The 16,673-nt window shown below is 40.5% G+C and overlaps 1 protein-coding gene across 10 annotated transcripts in view; it reads right to left on the bottom strand.

Annotated features, from left to right (window-relative positions):
* BMPR1B (bone morphogenetic protein receptor type 1B) overlaps positions 1-16,673 on the bottom strand; it is a 265,710-nt gene that overhangs the window by 17,652 nt on the left and 231,385 nt on the right. For 9 of the 10 annotated variants that reach the window (XM_050895611.1, XM_050895614.1, XM_050895610.1 and 6 more), the window contains 3 exons: positions 13,249-13,408; positions 3,743-3,845; positions 2,666-2,768 (listed from right to left, as the gene is read on the bottom strand). In XM_050895611.1, coding sequence (XP_050751568.1) covers positions 2,666-2,768; positions 3,743-3,845; positions 13,249-13,391 — 349 coding nt within the window. In that variant the 5' untranslated portion in view covers positions 13,392-13,408. Of the gene's footprint in view, positions 1-2,665; positions 2,769-3,742; positions 3,846-13,244; positions 13,409-16,673 lie in introns of those variants that run through there. The other variant, XM_050895621.1, reaches the window with a different exon arrangement.

Genomic DNA, 16,673 nt, shown 5'->3' with positions numbered 1-16,673 from the left:
TCTCAGCCTGCGCTTTCGCTGGGATTTCCAGGAATATCTTTTATTGTTTAAAGCAGAGGTGTTATATCAGACCCAACTATGACTCTTATTTCCTTAATAAGACAGATGTACAGCTGGGACGAGGACTTCATGGTTTCTCTGGGGTATTTTATCCTGCTAGTTCTGTACCGAGATGAGCTCGAAACTTAGGCTTAGCTGTTGTTTCTTCCATCTTGCTTAACAAGCCTTGCTTTGACCAGTGTTAATTCTTCTAGCTCCCACTGTCATGTATGTGGTCCTCCTTTCTTTTCATGGGGGGGAGGGGGTAAAACCCACTTTCCAGCATATGCCAGGTCTGGAAAAGCACTTTGAGAACACAGGTCGCTTGCCTTTGTAGATGTTACCTTGGTGCATAGGTTAATTTGCAGTTCAGCAACCTCTGACCTGCAGCTGGACACTCTCCCTAGACTCTGTTTCCCATGAGATATGACCTCGGCCGTAAGTTCATCAGAAGCAAAATTTCTGTTTGTTTTTTAAATGCTGAGGAACATACATATTTTTCATGGAATCCTGGAGGTCAGAAGGTTGCTCCTAGAAGCTTGTTTTTAAGTTCATCTTCTCTTTCTTTGTACTTACAGTTTATGTTAAATTTGATATACAATGCTAAGAGTACTCAGTCAATCACAGCCTAATCTAAATGTTTTCAATAGAAACAATGATCACAGCCATAGTACTGGGCACTGGCGGTAACGTGTATTTGTACACAATATTTGTACCTGGTTGCAGTGAGGATCTACAGTTCAAACTATGGCTTTTTTCTGAGCTTTCATACTAGGATACAGCAATGACAAATTAAAACAGGCCTGGCACCAAGAATGATGTATTTACTTAAGGCTTTAATAAAGGTGCTGACTTCAGCCCTGTCCAGCCACATTTAATGAAGCAGCTCCTGAAATGTATTTCCACAATATACTATCAGGATACCGGTAGTGCAAGAGCTTATTTCAAACAAAAGTCTTCAGAATATGTTGAGTGAATACATTGCCTTTTGTTTGTCATGCTGAAATAGACAACTTTGCAACACAGAGCAGCTAGAAACCTGTTCCAACTCTATGGAATTTTTCTTTCAACAAATATGCTGTCTGCTGTTTAATGGGTCTGCCACCATGGTGCCCAAATAATGCTTTATTTACCCCATATACACACAGAGCAAAACCAATATCGATCCAAACAACTTCTGCCTCTACCAAAAGCTTGTTTTATTGCTTTCTGTATAAGCAGCAGACAGTATTGCCAAATAACTAAAATCTTAATAAGGCAGACGTCTAGTGTTAGGCATTGGTTCAGTGTTTTTAAGTAGTTTTAACGTAGAATAAACTCAGTCAGCAGCAAGAAGAAATCATGGCAGTGTTTTCCAAACTGAAATGATATTTATTGATATACTAAGTAAGTGTGAACAAATATTGACTTCCTTTTGGAGCTTCTCTCTCAGTCCAAAGAACTTTTTAAAATGAAAAAACCAACAAAGTAGTACATAACTCTTATGTTGGAAGTCAGAATTTTATGAGGTTTCGCTGACTTAATGGCTTGCTAGTAAACAGTGAAATATTTACATACTACTCTCCATAGGCCTGATTCTGCAGCCCATCTGTGCAAAATTTCATAGGCATGAAGGAAACAGCTTACATGAGTGAAGGCTTTCTCTGAGCATGCATTTGTGTAAGTATCTGCTGTTTGTGTAATTAAGAGTGCCTCTGCACACTGATCTGGATTTTCAACTCAGAACGCCAGGATTACAAATTCTTCTGCAACCTTGAACTGACTCTCACAGACTAAACTCCATGCTGACCACCACAAATCTTGGCCATTGCTGCCAACGCCAAGAGTTTATCATGGATGAATTTACACTTACTTAGGAATACATTTCTATAAAATGTATTCTGCAACATCCAGCCAAAATAGTTTTACGAACTTTCAGAAAGTGATGTTTAAACAAACAAACAAAAAAGCTAAAACCTTGCCCCAGAATCTACTAAGTTAATACATGTCCCTTTGTTCTCAAATAACAAATAAAAAATATATATATATCAGTGCATGAGTTCCTACTCTACATTCTATTTTCAGCTACATTTTTCAAGTAGAAAATCCGCTTTAGTGACTAGTTATTGTCCTAGTGCTGGATTATCAGCTCTTTTAAATAAGAAAAGCTTAATGGACTTCAGCCAACTTGAACTGACTGATTAACCACTGGAGACCTGGTCCCAGATGTGTGTGGAGTTATGAACAACAGTAATGCATGTTGCAGAGACTACAAAGAGGATTCAATTTTATTATCAGGCTAAAAACATACACAGCAAGAGGCATCCTCTGCCACAACTAACCTAAGTCTTTGGGATGATCACTGATAGCCAGCAGGCCTGTGCTAGGACAATATCGTGCGACTCTAATGCATCTGGTGCTCACTGCACTTATGCAATAGGAATAATAGCAAGTATCAGTAACCACGGGTCAAGATACTGCTCCCCACATGACCTACAGGAATTCAGTGATACTATTTAATGCAGCTTATCTCTCTAATCATGTGCAGTTGGAGGGGGGTGGTTTTGTTTTGGCTTTGTTTCTTCCTAAGGCACAAAGAGCAACAGCAGGAAAAGACCCGTTTGGGACTGGATTTGCTTCCCCTTACCTCGATTTTTCAGTGGTGGCAGCGTAGGGTGAAGGTGTTTGTTACAGTAATCTTGGCCTGTGCAACATTCAATAGATCTTCTTTGGTGTGGAATAGGAGTGTCCTGCAACAAACAATTTGATAAAAAGCAAAGTAATTATCTGTGTTGTAAATATACACCATCATTCTGGCACTTGAAAGATGTGCTTGTTAGCTGGACTGCAGTCTGTTACAGATTTCTAGGATGTGTGGAGTAAGGATTTCTGCTACCGAGCATATCCAGCACATTTCCTCTAGATAATTAAGAGATTAATTCACCCCTAATGTATTTCTATTGGTGCCCTAGTGCGGCAGAAGGGACTGATTGACTCTAATGGTGCAAGACAGAACTATGAAAGTCACATACATCCACCAGTTAGACTTTTATTACAAAAATAAGTTAATGTGGATATTCAAAACAGTTTAGCCAGAATAATACAGGAATTGCTGCGTGGACTAATTTAGGTGCTGCTTCTGCTCTCATGGGAAGCTAGGTAAAATACCTTCCACGGACCTTGATGGTTAGACTGTTCCTGTACTCATGTAAAATCATTTAAGGTTAACGTTAGGAAAGGCAAACACTTTAGAGCCACCTTGCTCCATTGCCCATACCCTTTCCATTCCTGCAGTGAGATTTACTCTCCATCAGGTGATGACTGTACTTGAAGGGAATTTCTGGCACCAGAAATCCAAAACCAAAGTGCAACTGCATGCAAGACATAAACATTGCTGCAGTCCATCAAATAACATCCTAACTAACTTTAGCTGCCATGGAGACTCCAGGAATTAGACTGCATTTCTCTAAACTCAAACTTCCTCTGAGCGGGAGTGTTACTAGTAACAGCAGTGCCAAAACTAAAAATTTAAGTTATCGTTAGGAGTAGCTATAATATCACCATTCGGGGATATAAATGCACTCCCCTCAGCAATCAATGCGGAGCAACTATCTGCCACATGAACAGAAGTGAAAAACATGGACAGAGTAATGTCTGTTGACTGCACTTCAATTGAAAGCTATCAAAAAGCCAAGCGACACTCTGGCGGCAAATGCTTTCTTACCCGACACTGGAAGTCTGAGCCCTCTAATCCAAGACATCCCTTGGTGACTAAATGTCCACCGGACTCATCTTCTTCTACTATGGTGAAGCAGTAGCCATCAGTGCTGAGGATTGGAAGGAATGAATCAGGAAAAGGCTTTGAAGTGAAAAATGTGTTGCTGAATATAGTCTTAAACTTTGTTCCTTGCAAGGCAAATCTGCCATCAGCAAATCGACGTACTAAGGCAGGCTGGAAGACTCAGGGACCCAAGGCAACCTCTCGCAATGCAGTCCAACAGCAGACAGCGCTGCGGACCAGCTCTTGCACACACAAAAGAGGCTCTGCCTTAGAGTTGACACACTTACCTTTCCAACATTTCACAGCTATAAACCCCACTAACAAACATCTCAATTCTCTGCCTATGGTCATTAGTGTGTTAAGACTTTGGAGACCTATATAAATGCAAGCATCAACGCTACAGCAGGTCTGCCTTGTGCATGGGAACAAGGCATGGATATTTGCACCATGGTGGAGACCAGGAGAAAGAAACATTTTTGAGATACTAAACATAAACTATTATTAAGAGTGATTTGTGATTCCTGTTTTAAGCATATTACAAACTGCAACAGTCTTGTGTATGAGTCCTTGAGTTATCATCAACACCCTTCATAATTGTTTACTTGGGTTATAAGCCTAAAGTGATCCACAATGCTTCCGTTTACAAGAACGTGCACCAGGGAGGACAAGTATACTAACAGATGGCTAGACGGTGCTGGTGATAAATGTCCTTCCTCGATGAAGGTCAAATGCCTGAATGCTATGGGAAGAGGGGGAGGAGGGCATGAAAAAGGTGCCTGCATTTTACTGAGACTGCTGTACATAAATTTCTCAGCACTCTGAGGGAGATATGTAACATGTGTAAGAAACACAAATTGACTGATTTGCAGGAAGAGGATCCAAAAATAAAGAAAAAACTCTTAATATAAGACATTTAAGTCACATAAAAATAAAATATTCTGTTATTTCCCCAGCAAAACAACAGTGGTTATTATGTGCAATGAGTATTTTTCAGAAGAGAAGAAACAAACTCAGTTAAAACAAGGAAATAAAAAGAAAAAAGGATTAGAAAATTTAAACACAGAAAAATTTCAGATGATTTGCTCCTTACTTGAATGAAAGGAGAGTCAGAGCAACAGAGCAACAACAGCAAAGGCAATGAAGATGTAGGAAACGAGAGGCACAGTTACACATATAAGAGATAAACACAATTTGTAAGTATTAGCTACACGACAGAGAGATGCTGGATAGGATCATGTCAAACATTTGCTGTGGCATATCTTTATATTAGCGGTACAGGGTCTAGCCACAGTAAGCTTATTACTTCAAATAATAATCTATCATGGGTTATTGACTTCTGGATTTGAAAAGTAACCAGTTGCACATTACAAATGACTTTCTCAGAGAAGCAAGCGATGACTTCTACCCTTCTTTGACATTGTGCATACAAGTAAGGCAAAGGAGACAGCAACCCTTCTGGGCAACAACCACCTTGATTTCATTGCTTAAGCTTAAAAGATAGGAACAATAGGATTGCCAAGAAGAGAGACTGTAAGGAATCCATTAGAGTAGAATATTATATTAGATTAGATTTTATTTGTTTGCATGGTGCCTTTGATTCAAAGTAATGAGTAAGTTTAACCCAGGGGACAGAGCAACAAAACAATAAATTGCAATCAAGTGAAACACAAAAATGAACTCCACAGATAACAGTCCCCAGCAAAAACCAAAACGCTCAGTTCACCAAAGGAAAGCAGGGGAAGGAAAAGTCAAATTGGTTGCAAAAAGGAAAAAAGAAGCAGGAAAGTCAGCAGTTTTATTTCTTTTTTTTCTGACTTGCCATGGGACTCTGATTCTTAGCTTATTTCTGAATATTAAATTCAGGCTCCTCAAGCACTTTAGTCCCTCTGAAAATATTACTCCAAATTTAAAAAGACAAACAAAATTAGATTGGATAGAGCAAAACGGAAAAGTTATAAAGCTCTAACAATAAAGATAAATCATGTCCTTTACAGACAACAGTAGAGTAATGAAGGAAAAGTGCGAGACAATTAAAAATAGCAATGCTGAGCAGAATAAACATTGGTATCGCTTGTTTCTACCCCTAAGAAAAAAATAAAACAAGTTTTCATGCAATGTAAGAACTCATCTTTTTGAAAATTTCTCAGGTGTTTGAGTGAGAGGTAGAAGTGACGCTTCTGAAAAGAGAAAAGTATCTCTTACCTGCTTGCCCCCTCCCACCCCCAACCTCTTCTCCTGGTTCACAGGATGTCAAATTGACCATAAACTGCAAGTAAAGGGCAGGGCATACCCCTGCTGTTTTACTGATTACCCTACCTCATACCTGCCTATTGTAGAAATGAAACTGTTCTTACTATTATAAGAAGTCAGAAACAAGTCAGATAATTCTGCATCATCTCCAATTTTATGTTTATTTTGGTGACTGCACAAATAGAAACATATGTACATCACTGATACATGCAAAGCAATAGGAAAAACCTATTCTCCACTTCCTAGCAAAAAGTTGTAGTACAGAATTATTATTTTCTTAAACTCTGTAATTTGAATTCTGTGTAATTTGATTCCGCGAATGGTGTGTAAAGAAGGAGCTCAACCTGACGTTACTGAATGCATCCAGGTACACATCCACTAACCTCCTCCACTAAAGCATCATCTTATTAGAGTATGGTGCAGGAGAGCAATTAAATACATTTTGGATGTGATCACTAATAAGCACAGATTTGGTATGTCACATATCTGCCAAGACTGAATTTTTACAGCCAAGTCAAATGCCAGGAAAATAGAGGGAGTTAATAGCGGAAACACTGACAGACACCGAGGTAGAAGGTGCTGCTACAATTACAGATTACCAGAAAGAAAGAGGTGATCTTAACTGAGACCTTTACTAAATGTCAGAAGAGAGGAACAGAGGCCAACAGCTTTGCAGCTGCTCACACAGATGTCCTCACTGGCCAACAGCCTTTTCTCACAGAAGATGCGATACTTCAGCTACCAAAAATTGACTGCTGAAGATTTCCTGTCCTGCTCCGTGTGTGTGTGATGCAGCCAGGGATGGCAATATATAACTTGGAAAAGCAACGTCTTTCCCCTGTTCAGTGCCTATCACAAACAGATGGGTTAAATAACTTGATGAAAAGATTCCTTATCTTTAATTTTATTTGCAATTGAGTCCATACGAGTATTATTATTATTGTCCACTCCTCCTCTTTATACTCCTGGTTTTGATATCATAAAGAGCTACAGCATCTTTTCCTTTCCATCTAAGCAACATGACAAATTTCTGCACTGTTTTTAAAAATGATCAAAAAATGTTAGATTATATTATGCACAGAAACTGGGAAGTTCATATTCTTCTGTAAAGACTGGCTGAAATAATCTAATTTGAAAATTGGCTGACTCCCAACTTGCATCTAATTCACGTATTTTGTCGCATCCTTCACTTAAGGAAGATGATGAAGGCCAAATTTAGCAAAACACTGTCTTTGGACACCATCCATAAAACAAAGAGTCACTGTAAATGTGTTCAACACAGCCTAATTCTTCAGAAAAAATAATAGTTAGCGGCTGTGCATCACGGAAATAACATGAAACCAAGTGAGAAGAGCATTACACAGTTGTTGAGCCAGATGCACCTTCAGATGTTTGCACAGCTACTCTGAAGGCAAGGAGAGACATACAGGTGTAACAAAGCAAAGAAGTTGGCTCACAGTGGGCCACAGTTTCTGGCCACACTAGTCTCCAAGATGGTGATGTTGGTCCTACCATGCACGCTCTGCCGTGTATGGTACCTTTGGGCTCTCTGGGTGCTGAACAATGACCCTACACACAGAGAGAAAGGAGGGTACCCAACGCATCCTAGCAGAGCATCTTTTCATATATCATATATAGGTCTATCAATCAGTATTTTCTCTACACTACCTGCCCACACTGTTCTCCCACGACTGAGACATGACCTAGCCCACCAAATGTGTCTTGCATCATTCTACTAAATCACAAATCAGATCAAACAGTTCTCCCTGACACGTGGGGTCACAATGCAGAAAACAAGCCATTATGCCAATCTATGAGGGAGAGCCCTAGAAACTGTCCAGGCTTCATGTTGAGTATGAGATTTGACAGGTTTATAGACCTGATAGCACAGCTTGGGGTATGGCAATAGCACTAAGCATGGGTACCTCTGCATTTTCACCAGGGCTCTCTACCACCTTTCACTTTGTGCAAAATCCATCTCAGTAGATGTGAGAACTATGAAGAAGCAAATAGTCAAAATAAAGCTACTCATCTTCCTCTTTTTCTTTTGTCTCCAAAATTTATACACAGACCAAATGTTTTCTTTTACTTGACCTTAAGATTAACTGCAGTTGAATTTGTATGATGTAGCTTCTTCTTTAATGCTAGGACAGACTTAACATGGATATTTGCTGTTTTGGAATTTTTTTTGGTATAAGTAAATTCAACACGCAAGGGAAGTCTTGGGTATTCCAGCACTTTCTGCACAGTAACACCAAAGTACTCCCACATGCTAAAAAACTATCTGAGAGTAATGCAACAGGTCTCAATACATGGAGACTGGACTTGCATTACTATTTAGCTTAAGGTTTATATTAAATATCCAATGGGCAAGCCCTCAACAAAACTAAGAACAAAGAATTTCTGGGGCACAGCTGAAAAGCGTGGGAGGGGGACTTTGCGTTTCAGTTTAAACACTTGGGGCAAAGTCACATGCTGAGCCACATGAGAGACATACGGCCCTGGCAGAGGGGGCAAGGAAAGACTGGAGCTTGCAAGAATTTGTTGACCTTTGTTTTTTTGTTTTAATCATAAAGGGGACTTAACTGCCTCTGGTACAGTCCTGTATAAAGGATTACACTAAAAAATAAACATTAAAAAAACTGAAAGGCTAACTTATAAGATCTCACCATAGCTCCTTTATCAGAAAATGTTCAACTTTACCCTAAAAATTAAAGTTGCTTAAAAGAAAAGTTGCCTAAACTCAGTGCTTTGGCCCACTGTTGAAGTCATCTTCCTTCTACATACCAAATTACAAAGAAAATTCAATCCTATCATCTGGAGAACAGGAGAATGAAAATAACATCACTCAAGTGAATTATCACCTCTGGTAACACTGAAAAAGCAACTTAATTATTTCATTGCTTGAGATAACCAAAGCTACCTCAAGACACAGCTGGGCAGAAACACAATCAAGACCAGTAGGCAACATGTAAGAAATTAAACTCTATCAGCCCAATCTTTAAAACTGTCAGCATTTATTTGTGAATGGAAAATAGAGTACAACAAGGCACCTAATCAGCCTCTGCCTTTACTGCAATCCCATTACAGTCAAAGCCAATTAAATCTAACACTACTTTTTAAAATATGCAATTAATTATGATTAGACACAACTGCCCGTGCATTCACTTTGTACACACAAAACTTGAAATGGAACAGTAAAACAAGGTCCTGGTTGTGTTCAAAGCAGCTTTGAGCTTCTTTACTGAAAGCCTTTTATGAATCACACAGATGTTCAGAAAGAAGAACAAAGTTTCAACATGCTGCAGGTTAACACACCCTTTACAAGCAGAGGATTGCGAACCTTCTGCAAAGATCTGAATTCTCAGGGCCCTGAACGCACTAATGAGCTTCAATTGCCCGGAGTGGCCCTACCTGGGACCCCCCACCCCCTGCTCAGGGGCTCCATTTAAGCTTAGGTCTGAGCATCAAACCCTCCCTGAGCAATGGTACAGGAGTGCCTGTCTCCAGCCCCATCTCCTGCCTGGATCCAGATCACTACTAGCTGTGTGAAGGGCCATCAAGGGAGCTGTCTCTGCCCGTTCAGGGCAGAGCTATGTTCAGGGACCCCTGGGGAAATGGGGTCCTGGTGGGTGAGGATATGGCTGACCCTAGCATCATCCTCAGCTCCTGGCTTGGCCCCCTTTCACTGCTCCCTGACACTAGCTCTCTCTTGATGAGATGACCCTGTAATGGGTCTTCCGAAACTTCTTGTGCTTGTGAATTGCCCCATTTTTTAAAGCACTTTCTAACTAGAACTACTGCTTTTCTGTTGATAGAGAAAGCAATCTGCATTTAAGCTGCAGTGTTATCCTTAGCTCCCTAAAGTATTATTGGACTTAAGCTGCGGAAGTATAAAGAAAGGGAAATTCTGTATAGAAACACAGCAGGCTGCTAGAGGATTTGATACAGATGTGGTTAAAGAATATTGACTTTTAAATTTCTAAAAATACAGTTATGGAGAGGATTTTAAATGGCCACCAGATGTCCTCATTTTTATATAAACATTCAGACTACTGGTACTACAGCCAGGATCTATACTTTAATAGATAAATACCTGTGGTAGCAGACCAAAATCTTCAGGTGGGATGGCAGACTGCTTTTATGAGAAATTTTTAATGGTGATTGCAATAGGACTAGCTATTTTATTCTGAGAGTTTTAATTTAAACACAGCTGGAAATGCTTTCCCACTGAACTTTCAGAGCCCTCCTTACTCCCAGGCACACAAAAGGCTTCCCTGCTTTGGTGAGAGCCCTGGTAGGGACAGTGCCTGATGCTCTCCAGAGCCCAAGCCCTGGCTATGGATGTGCTCAGTGAATTTCCCAGGTGTCAAGGCTTTGCCAGGCCCTTGGGTGCCCCAGCATGTGCTGGCTCGTCCCCGCAGGGCTGGCAGATCCAAGCTCTGCAGGTCCAAGCATAGCCCAAAGCTTAACAGACTGATAGAGCTGACGAGAGGTTTGATTTTTTTAAAATATAAAATGTAAAAGGCTTTTAGTGGCTACATCTGAGGGAAGCAGATAATTAATGCAATAACTTTTAATCCGGAGCAGTTCATTTATTCTTCTGAGAAACACAGTGCAATCGATACTGCTTGAACTTCAATATAGGGTAACTTCCTTTATAGTAAGGTTCAGTGAGAATTCCTGAGTGCTTTAAAACTGTGCCAACAGTCGTTCGGGCTAGGATGAAATATAGAAGTTACTGCCTAACTAGTAGGATGATCCCAAAACACAGGGGAAACGAATAATCCCTGCTAGTCTGGTTGGTCTTGGTCAAATCTTTTGAAACCTGGTCTCAACCCAGCCAGCTAACCAGAGACCTAATAACTACTCTTTCCCAACAGTAGACTTAGGACCCTCTTCTCTCTGTAACGTCCCATTTCACTTTTCCTCCGTAATTCCAGCTGTGTAGCAGGGAATTTAAGAAGCAAATGATTACAGACTAACAGCAAAGCACATGTAGGGAAAACAAGGGGTGTTGTCCTTTGTACCTCACTGCAGCTCTCACACCAAGGTAGGGGGAGCCATAGCAATGATCACCATCCTGAAAAGGATTATTGCTGACAAGCCGTGCAGGCAGGGTATTTAATTTAAGTCAATTTAAATGCTTTGTTTTATATTACTCCAAACTCTTCAGCAATTTTTCACTTAATGCTGTTGCTCACTGGACAAGTGGCAAGGTGGATACTGCTCAGGTGACAGCACAGGATAGGAAAGAGGAGTAGCTCTTATGCAAGTCTTTGACTGTTTCCGTTTTCCTGGACAGAAAAGTGATTAATATTTGATGGGTAAATTCCAGCTTCAATTATTATTTTGATGTCTAAATTGAAAAAAAATGATTTTGTCACTCAAGTAGAACATTCAAGCCTGAAATGTGCAGAGATTATGAAGACAAAAGGGGTTATAACTTTGTGTTTTATTACCACTCAACTGCCTATCCTTGGGCATTAACACCTAAAAACAAGTTTGGCATTTGACACTGTAAGGGGGACTCTGAACAGAGTTTCTTTAAAGTACCACAGTGAGGGAAAATGCACAAATCCGTTTTAACAGGACATTTACTCATAGTTCCTGGTAACGTGAAAAATACTTGATGTCAATGATGCTTACAAAGCAATGTGCAACAGCAGGCCTACCCAGCTGGGGTATAAACCTTGTTCAATGGGTTCCTTAACATGGATCCCTTTGTGCTTCCTAATTCATGGATTTAAAAGTCATCTGCAACTTCCCTGTTACTGTGAGACAGCACATGTGAAAGCAGTGGCTCTTGCTGGGCAGGAACAGGAAACAGCTGATTCACGCTGCAGGGGATCTGCAAATTGATATCAGAGTGGATTTTTACAGCTTTTTAAACTGACTGCCATGTGAGAGCAGTTAGGTCTAACTCCTGCCTAGAGCATGGGTTTGAAGGATGAGGATAGAAAGGGGAAATGGTATTTACAGTTGTCATCAAAACTTTGATACACTTCAGTGTGAAACTGCAGGCTAAGCAGAATTGTCAGGCTACAAAACAACACTCAAATCCAACAAAGCAATCAATATCCTCAGCAACCTTAGGCTTTCCCCATCTATCTTTTTAACGCACTGCCTTGAAGAGCTGACACAATGTTAGACTGTCTCACCTCAAACAGCACTGCACACCCAACCAGCATGTCCAGCTGGGCTCACATCTGTGCCCTGCTTCGATGCTTCTCACATGCCCACAACTCCACTAGGCTACAGCTGATGGCGAGCATCTCCAGTATCTTACCTGCTCTAAGTAAGCAGAAAAGTTTAAAATCCCCATGTGGAACATGAAGAGCTCAGCCCTACTTTGCTGCAGCTAAAGCAAACTGTACATGCACCTCAAGCCAAGACAGAGGTGTTTGACCACTACCTTCATTCAACAGCAATAGCAGGTGTCCAGCAAGAGCTGCTCTTGGATGGGGGAACAGCAGCTTGGTCCCACGACAGGTACCCTCAGTCACCTCTGCTGCTTCAGGCAGTGTCAGTGCAACACAGACCAAGGCTGAGCCTTCAAGGGGACTGTGCACAGCTGGACATGCCTCTCCCTCAGGGAGGCAGAAGGATCTGAGGAAGCAGAATCCAACCCAAATGAGAAGTTTGTAGTACTCTAAACACAAAACCAAACAGAAGACTATAGCTAGTATAAGAAAATACTCAACACTTCACATCAAGAAAAAGATCGCTTTCCTTTTAGCATGCAAGCAAGAAAAAAACCCAAAGCCTTGAGGACCTACAAAAGATAGCTCAGCTATTGCAAAGACACACACCAAGAGCAGGGTTCTTATAAATGGTGTTCCATAGAGAGTGATTATAAATTTATAAGCATTTACTGACATTTCAATATATCTCCATTAAGTCTCCTCTGATGAACTGCATGCACCTTTAAAAACAAACTCCTACCTTCACAATATTTCATATGCAATGAATTAATACAAGTATTATCTAAAACCGTAAAGATGTAAACACCCTAACTTAAAAATATAAATATGTAGCTGATACCTAGGTAAAAATTACCTCTGATTTTTAGACACAATGTATAAACAACTAATTTACATATTACTGCTTAAACAAAACTGCAACACCCAACTTGGGACTGCTGAGCTACCACAAACAGGTTTTCCCATGTTTCACCACCAAATATATATCCCACAAACCTGCAGGTGCTGTTGACTGAGTCCTCAGGACAGTGGTGGTGGCACTGACAGGACAGCTTCTTCTGCGGAGGGGCAGGTGCTGTGCTCTCACCATCTTCTTTTCTGGTCTCCATGCTCAACTTGCCAGAACTTCGCAAGGGCATGTTGTCTAGAAAATTGGCTATAAACATAAGGGGGAGGGGGGAAAAACAGTTCTAGGCTGGATTGCAAGACTTGGAATGAAGGCTTTAAAGTATTTCTACCCATCAAAATTTGAGAAAGTTATTTGCGCCCGGTGTTCACTACAGAGCAGTTTTCTGTGGAAGCCTCTGAAATGGTCACCATGTTTGAAGCTTATTGGACCTCAGTGGCATTAGATCAAAGGTGCTGGTGTTCAAGTTCTGCTGCTGCCAAAGAGATATGTTGTGCTTTTCAGATTGCAGAGTACAGCTTTTCTCCTATTGCATTATGCAGGTCAAATCCTTGGTTACGCTTTTGTGCTTTCTTTGTCTCTATACTTGGCACGTATCTACATCCACTGAACCCCATAAAAATGAGAGGAATTTATGGTACTCCAGGCAGAGCAGAACACGGGCATACAATTTAACAAAGATCTAACAGAAACTGATGTTCTGTCAAGTTCAACAGCACTTTCTGTCACTGAATTGCATAAGCACTACTTGGAAAACAGGGAAAAACAGTTCATTTCTATAAAAATTCTACAAACAAAGTAAAAGGCAAGAACGTGTTTTAGAATGAACAATGCTGAAATATATGGAGGTGATCACTTCTAAAAATATCAGAGTACTGAATCTCCACGGAGCTGGTGGAGTACAGCTAGAGATGTTGGTGATGGGCTAGGAGCTGTTTAAGCGACATCCCCCCACCAGCTCTACTCATACATATCAGCTTTCAGTGCTTGTGAATATTTTAAGGATTAAAGACAGAAATGAGATCAGCATGAAAAGCTTCAACTGGCAGTTTCTCACTTTCCTTTTGCTTCCCTGTAAGATATCTTACTCAAGGGTCATTTACGAACAGTTGTCTCCAACAGAGTAGTTGAAGAGCAGGCTTGAAATTCTTGATTTACTGTTAAGCCTTTAGAAACAATTGGCATTATTATTATTTTGATTGGCTCCTGAACTGCTGCTTTGACTCTAATTAAAATCTTCCCCAAACCTCCATCATCGGGACTGATACATTGCTGAGCTGACAGAAAACTGTATCCTTTTCAGCTCCCTACAGAGAGATGGAGTGGGCAAACAGGCAGAGGTGATGGGAACAAGTAGCTACACTTCAGGGCTTGGATGGCAAGCAACAACTGAGGCGAGAACAGGCCGAAAGGTCCTGAAGCAGTGAAAGGCTGGAGGAAGAGCAGGGCTGTTCAACCAGCCCATGCCCTTAGGAGGACTAACAAAGTCCAGTCTGTGCTCCTGGGTGCATGGGACCAGCTCTGACCACAAGCGTGCACGTCATGCCTCCCAGCTGCACACCCCTCCTCTCCTGTGCCAGCTCTGGTAGGAAAGCCCTGCAAATGGACAGGCACTGGCAACAACTGGCAGACAGGCTTTAGTTTTCTTCAGTGTAACAAGAGACATGCAAGCTTGTCCCTAGCAAACTAGGAAAAAGCTGAAACTTGTTAGCTCTGGGAGAAGTGAGGCTTTGCACATAAGAACAGCTTATTCAGAGAAGTGTTAGCTTTTTGAACATTATAGCCCTTCCACTCCTTGCATAAGAGGTATATTAATAATATTAAGGTGATACACATGAAAGACAATCATTCACCGTATCAGACTATAACACCTATGAAATACAAAACTCACACGGCTTGATCTTTGCTCAGTACCTAGGTATTCCACTGAAACCAACTGGATTTTTGATTAGCTCACCTCTTCTTAAAGTCAAACCAGAAAACTAGTTACGAAACATATACAAACTATGGGCTTGTAACCCTTGTGCCCAGCATCAAGATATTAATTCGATTCATGACACAACTGGATGTCAAAGTCCCATACTGTTTTTACTAACATTGGGCAAAATTAGAACTAAATGGATTAGTTCACTCAAGATGCATTGTATATCTGTGCACTCATAGCTGTACCTTAAGATGCAGTAGGTGCTTAAATTAAGAAAAAAAATGCACTGTTGTTTGTTTCTCATAATATAATTATGAAACTTTAAAGTGCAGCCTATGTACAACAAATTAGTATAAACAGATGCTTGCTCCCTGGGTCACAGGATTAAAGATCAAGTAAATTCTCTTTCAATTGGCAATTTTTGTCTGTATTACTTTGTTACCATCGAATGGGGAATATTCAACTATTAATATTCCTGTCAAGGACTTTCAGACTTCAAGCTCATGAGGCAACGAAGTGAACTTCTAGCTCATGAGGCAACTGAGTGAAATAGTTTGCTCTGTGTATCATTTCCATGGCTCTTTCTACAAGCTATCTACAGTTCCAGCAGGGATCTTTCCCCAGCAAGGAGTGCAAAAACAAAAGCTTTTACACCTAGCACAAAAAAAAAGGAAAGGTTTAATTACACATTTGAAAGTGCCTGAAGATGTTAAATTTAGACAACTAAATACCTTCCTCATAATACATACAACTGTAGGTCATTCCTTTTTTCAACAAACTTGTAAGGCAGTCATACTCCAATGCAATCTGTGCCCATCATTCATCAGGGATGTGATCTTGAACAGCTTCTGCAGAACTTGCCATAAACAACAGCTTACCACCCTACACCTGGTTGTAGTCTTAGTTAAAACAAGACAGGTGGGAGCTGCTGAATTAGAATCAGAAATCTGAAGTACCATCAAAGCATCACAGGTGGCTATTTAGAGATGTAGTTTGGTTTTTAGAAAACTTAGGACAAATAGGCTGGCATTCAAATTTACACTTTCCAAGAGTCTGAAGTAGGGATGTAACCTAGGATTTTGCTTTCAGCTAATGCCCAGGGTCAAAACTAGTGTAAAATCACTGCCGTTTAGTGTTGAATACATTAAATCAAGTAAAATTTAAAAGAGGTAGGAATAAGACACTTTCAATCAGGCCCTTGCCTATCTTCTAAAAACAAAAACTCTTCTTACTCCATTCTCTTCTTCCTTTCATGCCTTAAATTCCTGGCTGCTAGCTAAAAAGATGGGCAGATCTTTTGCCTCTGAAATTCAGATGTCTCACCCAGCAGATGACCATGGAACATGTAAGAACACTTCTTCTCCAACTTAGAGTTGAGTTTCCACAAGGTCTTTTGATTTCTATGTCTGCTTGACTTCGAAGCAGAAAGATTTTCAGCAGTCCCTTCCCGAAAATGTAACATGTAGGAAGAAACCTACAAGAGCTTTTCAGTTTGGCAACAAGCTCCTCCTGATTTTAGGTGTGAAATGCACAGTTTGAGATGGTGAACAGCCTACTCCTCTTGCATTTGCTGCTGTGCGGTAACAAGTA

This window comes from Gymnogyps californianus, chromosome 4 (genome assembly GCF_018139145.2).
Source record: "Gymnogyps californianus isolate 813 chromosome 4, ASM1813914v2, whole genome shotgun sequence".
NCBI classification, from domain to species: domain Eukaryota; kingdom Metazoa; phylum Chordata; class Aves; order Accipitriformes; family Cathartidae; genus Gymnogyps; species Gymnogyps californianus.
This window is presented reverse-complemented; position numbering and strand designations above follow the sequence as displayed.